The 12,465-nt window shown below is 52.1% G+C and overlaps 1 protein-coding gene across 1 annotated transcript in view; it reads right to left on the reverse strand.

Moving 5' to 3' along the window:
* The window catches only part of Slit1 (slit guidance ligand 1), a 158,502-nt gene that overhangs the window by 30,787 nt on the left and 115,250 nt on the right, over positions 1–12,465 (reverse strand). Inside the window, exons 15-23 of the mRNA XM_042263590.2 lie at positions 11,838–11,861; positions 11,548–11,692; positions 10,310–10,384; positions 9,977–10,120; positions 6,772–6,915; positions 6,334–6,500; positions 3,921–4,053; positions 3,235–3,303; positions 892–963 (exon numbers count right to left, since the gene is read on the reverse strand). Of these exons, the coding sequence (XP_042119524.2) occupies positions 892–963; positions 3,235–3,303; positions 3,921–4,053; positions 6,334–6,500; positions 6,772–6,915; positions 9,977–10,120; positions 10,310–10,384; positions 11,548–11,692; positions 11,838–11,861 (973 nt within the window). The remainder of the gene's footprint in view (positions 1–891; positions 964–3,234; positions 3,304–3,920; positions 4,054–6,333; positions 6,501–6,771; positions 6,916–9,976; positions 10,121–10,309; positions 10,385–11,547; positions 11,693–11,837; positions 11,862–12,465) is intronic.

The following is a 12,465-nucleotide window of genomic DNA, read 5'->3' on the forward strand; positions in this document are numbered from 1 at the left end:
CTATGAACATGGCTAGACCCCCACACAGGACCTGGTCACAGGGGCATAGTAATGCTAAGCACAAAAGTCTGATTCAGCCCATGTGGGTAAAAAATGATTCAATCCGTGTGGGGTTTAAACTGAGAAAAATTAAAGAATGTTCTGTAGAAATCCATGTGCAGATGAAAATGCTACAGAGAAAAAGCAAAGAATCAACCACTATCCGTGAGAACAAGAGCTACTTTGGGATGGAAGAAAAGGACCAGGAAGGGACTAGGGGCCTTGGGCTGCTAACATTGTTTTCTTTTTGCTTAGGTGTCTATGTGTGCTGCCTTTAATATGGGATATTGCGGAATATTAATTATACATAAGTAGAATTATTTTTAAAAAATCCAAGTGAAATGAACCGCCCACAGCAAAGGAAAGAACACCAAATTCCTCTTGGCTGCTGAGATCGCATAGCCTGGAGTTTGTCAACCTCAGCACTGCTGGCAGTCCCAGGCTGGGGGGCTGTTCTAGGTGCTGAGGGAAGGTTGTGGCCTCCCTGGCCTCTGCCACGCCATGCTAGCAGAATTCTTCCTCCAAGGTGTCACAACTACACATCCTCAGCCATTGCCAAAAGCCCCAGGAGCTTTATGGATAATGTGGTAAATAAGACATTTAATTTTTTTTTTTTGTGCTTTCCCATATGTGTGTCGTATTTCACAGTAAAAGCTGTTTTGTTCTTTCCTTTGATCACGGCCAAAAAAGCCGAGAAGCAATGGATGGGGTATTATTTAGTCTGTAGACTCTCAGGCCCCTCTGTGGTGGACAAGGCTGTCTGCATGGGATCCCAGTGAATGACAAGAGCAATACCAGCGTAGTCTGATGACGGCATACCCCGTGTGCCCACCCGGCCCCGCTGGCACTCACAGAGTGGTCAGCTGGCTCATGTTGGTGAAGGATGAATTGCTTAAGGAGCTGATCTTGTTGTTGCTCAGGTCCCTGGAAAAGACAAGAGCATCAGCGTTTGGAAGGAAAGAAGGCCTTTGCCCCTGGATGACTTTCAGAGCCTCTCCCCCCCCCCCATCCACCCTTGGCCCTTCGGCAGCAGGGAGGGCAAGGATCCCTATCTGGTGAGGATGTGGGGGCACAACGGATTTGCCATTGACTATGAGCTCCCTCTGTCCCTTATCTGCCTGTCCCCTGCAGGTGCAGCTGGCATTGACCAACTTCTGCCTGCAGCCCAGCGGCCCCTTCTCTGGGAAGCATAAGCTGGAACACCAGGCCTCCAACCTGTGAGGTAGAGTAAAACCCCATTTTACACACGAAGAGCTGGAGTCTTCAGTCTCTCCGTAATTAACTCACACGGGGCCACCCAGATGGCCAGAGGAGGGCCAGGCCCAACCCATCACTGCAATTTCTCCTCCAGTCCCTAGCCATGTTAGGTGCAGAACATCCTTACACACCCCTACCCCTACCCTGACTGTGTCTGTGGCCCCATCTTCTAATCCCTGGTAGATACCGGCCTCAGGATGGGAAGGTCCCACTCTTTCAGTCTACTGCTCTAGATGCCGTCCGTGTTGTCTCTGGCTCCCCTGGTGACACTAGCCAGAGCTGATGGTACCATCCCTACAGCCACAGCCTGTTCTTTCCCTGTCCCCTGGGGAGCACTGTTCCACCTGGTGCCCGACACACCCTCAGTGGGGCTCGGCCTGGTGCTTCCTCAGCCCTGCAGCCTGGGACTGCGATTGCTTCTGCCTTCCACCCTTGGTATCGTGGCCTGGCCTCCGATCACTGTCCACATCTATTCCCCTTCCTAAGTTCCTGCCTGTGTGAAGCCAGCGTCCACCAGTGGTTTCCTGAGACCCCCCTCTCACCAGCTTCTGCTCCGGGGTCATCAAATCCTCCTTCCAACCAGGCCCTCATGGGCAGCTGCCCGTGTTGGACCCTTCCGCTCCCTGAAACTTAGGGAGCCCTTAACCTCTTCCTACATCCTCCCTAGACCGTCTAAGAGAGATCCATGGCCTTGGGGCCTCCTGGTCTGCCTGCTCCACCTACTGTATGCAGCTCTTGGCTCTGAAAACCATTGGCGGTGTGCCCTTCCTTCAGCATCCAGTGACCTTCCTCTACTGAAGTCCCAACTCTCCTCCCTGTTGCTACAGGCCCGCTTCCTTCCTTCCTTGTGGGAGGGAGTGGAGCTTTCCAGTGCAGGAGAGGCAACCTAGCAGGAAGAGCTCGCTTGACATCCCTGCTCTGTCTGCCCTTCCTTCTTCATGAACATCTGGGCCACTGGCGAAGGTCAGGCCACAGAAAGCCTGGGAGCTGGTGGAATGGAGTCCCTTTCTGTGACCCCAGTCACTCTATCACCCCCCCACCCCCACCCCCCACACACTCCGCTGAAATGTTCAAACCACACTGGTCATTAAGCAAAGACATACTGACTGGAGCCTCACAGTGCTGTGAGCCAGTGCTGTTCCCCGTGGCCAGGCCTTGGTCTGAACGTCACCAGCCCACGGCTGCGCTGTTCCCACAGCCAAGCTTTCTCGGTGAAGGGAGCAGTGTGTTGACTTCCACTCTCGCTTCTTGTCGAAGAACAAACCCACTAACAACAGTCGTCAGCAGATTCATCAAAAGCATCTCTCAGACTGACATTGACCCCCTGGCCGCGCTCGTACAGAGCACTGAGGAATGGTCTCTGGACTTTTTTTTTTTATAGCTCTGGCTAATACACAGACAAAAACAATTGAGGCGAGGTGCTGGAAAGCTAAGAGGAGCTGACCTTATCACCCAGGGGTTTATTCTGAGTACTCCCATGGGGCATCGGAGTAGAAGACAGTGATAACAAAGCAGGTTAAGAAAAAATAGTGTGTGGACTCGTAGCTGCCTGGTTTCATATTTGGTTTGAGGACAGCGATTGAACTGAAAGACTCCACATCATCCTCTATTCATTCCTGGCTCCCTGCACAGACCACCCTGAGCAATAATAATTACCATCCTACAGGGAGATCTGGAGGGATGGTGTGGACAGAGCAGTGGGCCCAGCCCATGTGGGCCAGTAAGGATGCAATTCCTAGATTTGGCCACCAGATGGCAAAACAGCTCCCGGGCATAGGTGGTCCCAGAAGAATGAATGAGGGAGCAGGCAGGGTTCATTAAAGGCATCTGTCCACAAACGGGAGAGTCCTGGAAAGGTGGAACTATGGTGGTTAGATGCCAATGGTCCTCTTGACCACTGAGGCGGGCCTGAGGTCCTCAAGGCACCTGGATACTCACACAAGCTGCAGATACTTGAAGGTAGACAGCTGTCCCGGAACCAATGTGAACTGGTTCCCATCCAAATAGCTGAGGAGAGAACACCACAGCGTGAGCACACGTCGTATGCATGTACGTACACCTAGGAGCTGAGACACCATGAGCTGTGAGACTGGGCAGCACATGGCTGAATGCCGGTGCAGGGGAGGTGAGGGCCCGCCACCTTCGCACACAGCTGGGGAGAGAGTGAGGCGGACACAGCTTTTCTTGAGAGGCCACTGGGGAAGGGCAGCAGGAGTTCTGTGTACCCAGTGCTCTGGAGTAAAAGCGTCACAAAGGGATGTACACTTAGGTGCCATTTGTGATGGAAAAAAGAGGAAACATCTCCAACCAAGAAAGGGATTTGTTGGGGAGACCAGAGTTGACTCAAGTAAAAAACATTGTCTCTGTAGACATTAACGTCTTCCCAACAAACGTTGTGAAGCAGGGAAAGCAATGTTATTTCTTAAAAGCAACGCCCTTGCCACGAATTTGTCATAAGGTAACTGTAGAGACGGGACTAGAGAAAGGCTGAAGCCATGCTGGAGCTCTTCTGGGCTCGCCCTCCTTCCCGCCAGCCAATACCCGCTCCGCGGCATCTCCTCCCACTGCCGGATCCCACTGGTCCTGTCTTACAGGCCAACAGACTGCAAGCCTGGGCTACTCACAGTTCTGTGACGTTCTTGGGGATGCCCTTGGGCAGAGCCTGGAGATGCTTGTTGCTGCACCGGACCACGGTGTCCAGGCAGGCGCACTCCTGGGGGCACTGTGGGCGGGGCAGGCATCCCACCTCCTCCTGGCCTGGGGACGAAGGTGTGACATCCTGGTCAGCCAGGGGCCTGCTTTCACATTGGGGAGGTCTCTGGGACTGCCCCACCCCCTCAGAGCAGCAGCTCTTCTTCTCTGACACTGCCTTGGCCACCAGCTAGACCTCCCTCTTTACTGTGTGCTATTGGACAATACCAACAAGAAGAAAGGGTTCTGGGAAAGTTCCCAGATGAAAACAGATCTGGGGTAACCTCCTGCCTCAGACCCAACGTGGTCCCAGACAGAGGAGGCGGACACAGCTACCACTTTCTGAGCGCCTGATACTCCCTGGCACTGTGTCCAGCATGCCCCCCTTGGCGACACAGCAAAGGGTGCTGCTGTCACCCACTGGGATGCACTGGGAAGGGCCAGCACTCAGTGCAGCAGCTGGTCCATCTCCGGCATCCCAAGGATGAAGAGGGCAAATAGTTTTCTATGTCACTGAGATCTGGGCGGGGTGAATGACTTGTCCTCCAGCTGATGAGGCATCTTAGGGCTGGGGCCCAGGCCTGGCTGATGCAGACCAATGAGCCCTTCATTCGTCATCCGTTTCTCCAGGAAAGAGCCCTCTGTGTGTCCCCCTTTCTTATGACGGGGTGCAGCAGCATCAATGGTCATGGTCAGAGTTGTTGAGATGGTGGGGTGAAAGCAGGGACCCTCTGCCAACGGTGACTCAGTTATAGGAGCTGACTGGGTTCGGACACTGCATTGTAAGTAAAGATGAACTCGCTGAATCCTCAAAACGCCCTCAAGGAGATGTGCTACAGTGGACCATTTTAGACACGATGGAACTAAATCCAGGGTAGTTAAGTAACTGTGCAAAGTCCCCTAGCCTTGAAGGCAGTACTGGGACAGGGCTCTAGGCAGACAGCCTCTGGAAGCTGTTCTGGCCACTGGGCCTCACTGTCTCATAGCAGCAAATGCTCACAGAGATGCTCACACCTTTTTCCCTCCTAGGAAGTTGCCCTAAAGGGAACATCCCATTTATACGGAAGGAGTTATCTATGTGGGTGTTCCTGGCAGCATAATGCAAAATTGTCACTGGGGAAGTTTGCTAAATGACAAGTCTCAGGGGCTGGCTTGGTGGTGCCCTCTAGAGCAGGATGGTGTGTGGCGAAAGGGTTTTGCAGGGGACCTGAAAAATCCTGAGTGTGTCCTCGCATGCAAACAGGCACACAGTAGGGATCTGGAAAACTGTAGTGCAGAATGTCTACAGAGGCTGCCCCGTGGTGGGGATCTGGGATGGGGAAGAGGTACAGGGGTGATTTTTCTATCTCCAGATTGTTCTTTCTTGTTTTTAAGGAATAATAGTGTATTATCTATATAAGAAAAACAGACTAGCGAGCATGCTTTGAGCTCTTTGTTCTCCTATCTCAGCCTACATGGTTCCATACCTGGCTTGAGATTTTTTTTTTAATTTTAAAAGTAGGAAACAAAATTAGTCTTAGAAAAATCTGCTGATTTTCTTTAGAAAAACACCTTAGTCTTTCTTGCTGTGAAGGTTGGCCGTTCCCTTGTCTTTCCCTCATCTCCACGTGGCCTGGCTGGGGTGACTCCAGAGCAGAGGTCCACTCTGAATGCCAAGAGGGGGCAAGAACATGAAGACCAGGGACATGTATCCAGCGTCGAGCAGCAGAGAGAGGGGTTTGAGAGCCGATAACAGCCTGAGAGAAGCTCCCGTGGAGGGAGGGACATCCTGAGACACTTAACAGGGACAATGGAGGTGCATATTTGCTGGTTATCTCAGGAAAAGTCTGCTTCCAACAGGTACCTCGGTGTGTGATGCTTGGAAAGGACTGAAGGAAAAGCTACATCCTGCTGGAAGGACAAGGTGGTTGCGGGTGCGAGAGACGAGGAGCTCGGAGGAACAGGACAGTAGAGCACACGGTGACCAAACCTCCGGCAAGTGGGGATTCAGGGGTGAAGGGCATGGTGGCCCCAGGACCCTGGAGCTAGTCTCTGGGTGAGATGCATTTCCATATGGACAAAAATATTGAGGAGTTACTCTACTTCTCTTTGTGTGACGGGATAAGAAGTCATGTTTATTTCCTTCTTCTCTCCATGCATCCCTCCCCGCCCACCTCTGTTTTATAGGACTACATGGAGGCAGCTCCACGCAAAAGTGTCCCCTATTACCTCTGTTTTATCGGACTACACGGAGGTAGCTCCACGCAAAAGTGCCCCCTGTTCCCTCCGCAGGGGCCAGTAGGGCGCTACCTGCCCAGCCCCTCCGGCCAGCCCCATCCTCTCCCTGCTGCATGGCCCACAAGTTACCTTCCTCACACCTGAAGTCGGGGAAGGCCACATCCTGCAGGGGAATCTGCCGCAGGAAGTCGGGGTTCTGGCAGCGCGGGTTCCCTGTCACGATCTTCCTCTTCCGGAGCCAGTCACCCAGCCAGGCTAGCTGGCAGTTGCAATTGAAGGGGTTGGCCAGGAGGTTTCTGGAAGAGGCAGGGAATGTGGTCATGAAGGCACTTTGCCAGTCTCAGTGAACCTGGCGGCGTTCTCTCCCGGCCACACAGCCGTCTGATGCTCCGGCCCAGACGGCTAAGAATCTCCTAGGTGACCAGCTTCTAGGACCAGAGACAGAAATAGCAGCCGAGGGAACAAGAAGGACCCATGCCTCCCCAGAAGACCCCCCCAGCTGGGATGGTAGGCAGGCTCCCCCGGCCTGAGTCACCAACCTGCCTGTCCTCCGAGGCTGACACTTACAGTGTGGACAGAGCCTGAAGGGTGTCGAAGGCGCCGGGGGAGATGGTGGTGATGTGGTTGTCGTAAAGGGACAGCAGCCGCACATTGCGCAGCCCCGTGAAGCTGTCGTTGTGGATGCAGCTGATGTGGTTGTTCCTCAGCATCCTGGGGGAGGGGGGCGGTGATGAGAGAGGAGGGGGAGCCCCTCAATGACCCACCACAGTCCACCTCAGCAGTTTGGAAGCCGCCGTCCAGCCTAAAAACCATTAGTGGCCTTCAAACTGCTGAGAGGGTGTCCCCTAGCCCCAGGCCATGTCCTCAGACTGACACCCGCTAGGACCCCGGTAGCCGATGGAAGGCCACCCCTGGCCCTGCTAGGATGCCATTCTAGAGCACCTGTCTTCCTCACTGCTATCTGGAGATGCCCTGCCCCCATCACTCACCCCCCAAGACCCCTTTAATTCCCACCCCCAACCAAAAATGAGAGCGGAAACCAAGCCAACACAGGACAGACAGGTGATTCCAAGAGACGTTTAAAGGGACTGTGAACACCTGCGAAGCATGTCATGGTTAGTCGGTAATCAAGGACACCTAATAACACCAAGTTTCTGCCCGTCCAATTGGAGAAAAAAAACAAAATATAATTAATTGTCACAATGCCAGCTTAGGCCAGAGCCGGATGATGGGCACTTCCGCACATGGTTGGCAAGACAGGGGAGGCCTCTCTGGAAGTGTTTGTTGAATTGCCCCAGACAGTCTACAAAGGTGCTTTCTGCCGCCATTGGCTGGTCCACTTTCAGGACTTCATCACATGAATACTCAGGGATGTGCACAGAATTTGGGATAAAGGTGATAGGCACAGCATTTCTCAAAATACAGAATGTGAAAGAGCCTGAGTCTCTGGCAATTACAGATAATTATGTCTTAAAGAAATTCTATGATATATGAAGGGAAAAGCAGGTTACTAAACAAAATTTATTACAAAGTTCTATTAAAATATATCTGAGAGCTGGGTATGATGGCATAAGCCTATAATCACAGAACTTGGGAGACTGAGGCAAGAGGACCACAAATCCCCTGTGTTATATGGGGAGATCCTACTGAGGAAGAAGAGGAAGAGGAGAAGGAAATTATATATATATATATATATATATACACATATATATAATTTATATGTAAACATACATATGTGTTTATATATTATACATTGTGATATATAATTTGTATATATTATACATTGTGAGATATATATATATATAGTCATATATAATTTCAGTTATACAGAATAAATAGTGCCTAAAAATTCCAGTGCAATATAGTGCCATTAGCAAGCAATATCATAGATGTACTTAAAATTTTGCTAAGGAGTTGTATCTAATGGTAAATAATCTTTTTTAAGAAATATGTGTATGTGTGTTTGCCTACGTGAATTTGTTTGTACCATGTGTGTGTAACTGCTCACGGAGGCCAGAAGAGGGCACTGGATCTCCCAGAACTGGAGTTATAGGAGGTTGTGAGCTATCATATGGATGCTGGGACTGAACCCTGGTCCTCTGCAAGAGCAATAAGTGCTTTTAACCACTGAGCTATCTCTGTTGTCCCATGATCAGATGTTTTTGTTTTGTTTTGTTTTGGTTTTTTTTTTTTTTTTTTTTTGGTTTTTCGAGACAGGGTTTCTCTGTGTAGCTTTGCGCCTTTTCCTGGAACTCACTTGGTAGCCCAGGCTGGCCTCGAACTCACGGAGATCCGCCTGCCTCTGCCTCCCGAGTGCTGGGATTAAAGGCGTGTGCCACCACCGCCCGGCTTGTTTTGTTTTTGAGACAGGGTTTTTCTGCTTAGCTCTGGCTGTCCTGGAACTCATTCTGTTGATCAGGCTGATCTCAAACTCACAGAGATCCACCTGCCTCTGCCTCCAGAGTGCTGGGATTAAAAGTGTGCACCACCACAGATTCGATGTTCTTATTATGCTAATAATAATAGTACTGGAGAGGACAGTAATAATTTTTGGAGAAACTGGATATGTGTATGGCATAGACCGTGGTGGTGATGGTTTTACAGGTCTATCTGTAGTGACCTGTGTGTAATGCACATACATGTGCATGTGTGTATTGTATGTTTATAAGCATAAGGGTACATGTAGATAAAGCATGAGAAGGGCAGCTACACACCAGCAATGACACTGGTCACTTGTGGGTGGCACTGAGGTTCTAGACGCTTCACAGTCCCTCCTGGGTTTTGGCTGCCCCTGTCCCCACAATGACCCTTCCTGGGTCCCTCTTCTCTCTGAGCCTTCCTCAGAAAGAACACAAGTGACTGGCTCGGTCTCCCCCAGGACCAGAGAGGAACTGGGCAGATGTAAGAGGGAGGGAACTAGTTAAACAGGGGCAGACTGGAAATGTGGCCACGCTCTGCTCACGGAAAAAAAGACCGAGCTGAGGAAAAGCGCTCAATTGGACCCCCTTTCACAAAACTCACAGGCATCCCACATGACTTACAGGTTACACCACCAGAAGACATAGCTAACTACACTGCCTGTCTGGGACTTAAACCCAGGCAGGGGGTCCGAGGGCTGCATTTCCAGAATGGCAGCCGCTGCCCATCTGCAGCTGTTTACACTAAGATGAGCTGAAATGAAGTGTGTCACAGCCACAGGTGGCTCTGAGCTGAACAGCATCCACAGGGAACATCTGTGGAGACCAACAGGAATGTAGCCCTCTCTATTGGACACTGAAGAGCCAGCGCTGCCCAGAGGGAGCTTCCTGCAGTGGTCATGGAGGAGTGATAAGATCCTGGTGAGTTCCTGAGGCCTGGACTGCTCTGACTGGCTCCAAGTCACAGAGTCCAGAATTTCTAGGGATGGTGGACATCTCTGCTCTGACATCTACACATACCGAGTCCCCTTGGCAGGGTCCTCTCACAGCCAGCCACCTCTCTAGTGACTGTTCTGGTCACTCCTAAGCATGTGTCATCTGTATCCCAGCAGCCTTGATCACAGGGCACTGATAGGGGGTCCAATCCCTTCCCCTCCTCACCAGGGGCCAGCCCCCATCCCAAGAACAAGAGGATGGGCCTCAGGACAGTTACCAACATGAGATCATCTGTCCTACCAGACAGGTTCGTCAGGGGTCCTCCTCTCCTGCCAGTGAGACCAGGAGGAGGCCATTTCTCTTTAGTGCATAGGCCCATGCTGTGGCTTGTCTTTGTGCCCCTAGTCCCACCCACTCACAGGGTCCGCAAGCCATCTAGACCACGGAACATGCCGCTCCTGATGGACTCCAGCTGGTTGGCAGTCAAGTGCAGCTCGCTGACGGAGGACGCACCCTCGAACGTCCCGTCTTCGATTTCTGACACCTTGTTGTTGCTCAGGTTACTGGGAGAGGAAGCAGGGGGGACCGTGAATCCCCTGCACCCAGGAGTCCCTCCCTCCCTTACCGTCCCCATCACCTCCATACATAGGAACCCCCCCCCTGCTCCCAGGGGGTGCTCTGCACCCTAGGCTTTTCCTTTCTACCCTGTGCCAGCATCTTGATGGGCACCTTCCCACCAATGGGAAACTCACATTTTCTTCAGATGCGAGAGTTTCTTAAACAGCCCAGTGGCCTCTAGGATAGAAATCTCATTGTTGTTCAGTCGTCTGTAAAAGGCAAGGAATGGAGCGAACACACACATATAGGGTCGACCTAAACATGCTTTTCACGTTGAGATTATGGGGTGCAGAAAAGGCCAGCTGAGCCCATTTCAAAGGAAAGCTGGGCCTGGCACTGGGCAAAAAGGGGTGATGGGCAATAAGGTATTTTTTTTAATGTAATGAAGGAGCCGGGCCATGGTGGAGCGCACCTTAAATCCCAGCACTGGGGGAGGAGGGGAGGCGGGGTAGGGGTGGGCAGAGGCAGGTGGATCTGTGAGTTTGAGGCTAGCCTGGTCTATAGAACGAGTTCCAGGCCAGCCAGAGCTGTTATACAGAGAAACCCTGTCTCAAGAAACCAAAACAAAAAACCAAAACAAAAAAATGTAATGAATGGACAGCAAGATATTTTAGTAGGTAAAGATGTCTGCCGCCAACTCAGACCCCTTGAGTTCTATCCTCTTCTACATGATAGGAGAGAATTGTCTCCCAAAAGCTGGTTTCTGCTCACGCATGCACTATGGCATGAACACACATATACGCAATAATGAACAAATGTAAAAAAAATAATAATAATGAAAATTTGCATACATAAAAGACAAATGTGTGACACAGAAATATGTCTGCATATGCAGACACAGGCACATAAATTCATACTTTTAGAAAGCGGAAAACAGTAGTTAGGGAATGACTTAAGCCTCAGCTTGAGATAATGGATTCCTGTCTCCGTAAAGAAGCATCCCGGCCGGGCGTTGGTGGCGCACGCCTTTAATCCCAGCACTCGGGAGGCAGAGCCAGGCGGATCTCTGTGAGTTCGAGGCCAGCCTGGGCTACCAAGTGAGCTCCAGGAAAGGCGCAAAGCTACACGGAGAAACCCTGTCTCGAAAAACCAAAAAAAAAAAAAGAAGCATCCCTAAGGAAAGCCACGCATGGCTCAGGCTGGTGACCAGTCCTGGATGTCACGGACTCGTCGAGGAGGCAGGGAGGCAGGAGCAGGGGTCATGGATGAGGGTTGTATCTTGCCAAAACTGTCAGCTGGCATGCTCCAGCCAGTGTCTCCCATGATTACCCCCCCCCCACTCCCAGAGCTGGTTTGGAGAAGAGCCCTAAGCAGACCCAGGTGGGTTAGTGGGGGCTGGGGGGGGAAGAGGGTGGGCAGCTCAGGAGCTCACAGCTCAGCCGTGGACTGGGGGATGCGCTCAGGGATCTTGGAGAGCTTCAGGCTGGAGCATTCCACCACACTGGCCTCACAACGGCACTTGTGGGGACAGGCCACATCGCTGGTGCACTCGCTGTTCAGGTGGTAATCCTCCGTCCCTAGAGTGAGAGGGTGGCAGGACCGAGGGCCTGAGTAGGTTCCAAGCATCCCAGGGCCCACAAAGCCCCCCACCTCCACAGCCTTCCCTCTACTGCTACCATGCCCATCCCTACCCTACCCGGTCCGGGCCCCCCATTCTCCTACCTGGGATGAAGTACTGCTCTTTGGCTGAGGAAAGAAGAAAATGCACCAGGATATAGAAGCAGCCAGGTCAGCCCCACGCCCCTTGGGAGGCACCCCAGGAATGCAGCTGGGACCCGGCGTGGAACTGCCTTTCCCCAGCCCATCTTCAAGTGTGGAAGGCCTTACTCCAGAGACTCATGTCCCCAGGCCAGCGCTGAGCAGCGCCACAGCCAGCTAAACCTCTCACTTGCTCAGGCAGGCACTGTGCTGACCTTACGGATAGGGTTGAGGCAGGGGTGTCACTAGACTCAGAAGCTGACCCACACTGCCCACAGCCAGATGCCAAGTGGGCCGCATCTGCTGAGGCCACGTCTCCATCTTAGTCCTGGAGGAGTCTCCTACCTCACTGAGATGCTCCCTGGGCCTTGAACACAGTGACATACAGAAGAGCTGGCCTGGGAGCAGAGGGTTGGGTAGGTCTCCCTCCATGGCTTCAGCAAGCCTGCCTCCCCCAGGCTGCAGTAAAGTGAGGGGCAAAGCGGAGGAACCATCCCACCCGAGTTGAATGCAGCCCCCCCCCAACCAGCAGGCTCAAAAGTGCCTGAGGACATCTTTGTTAAGGCCATCAGGACACATTCCTGGTCCCCGA

The sequence above is a fragment of the Peromyscus maniculatus genome, chromosome 1, assembly GCF_049852395.1.
Source record: "Peromyscus maniculatus bairdii isolate BWxNUB_F1_BW_parent chromosome 1, HU_Pman_BW_mat_3.1, whole genome shotgun sequence".
Classification (NCBI taxonomy): domain Eukaryota; kingdom Metazoa; phylum Chordata; class Mammalia; order Rodentia; family Cricetidae; genus Peromyscus; species Peromyscus maniculatus.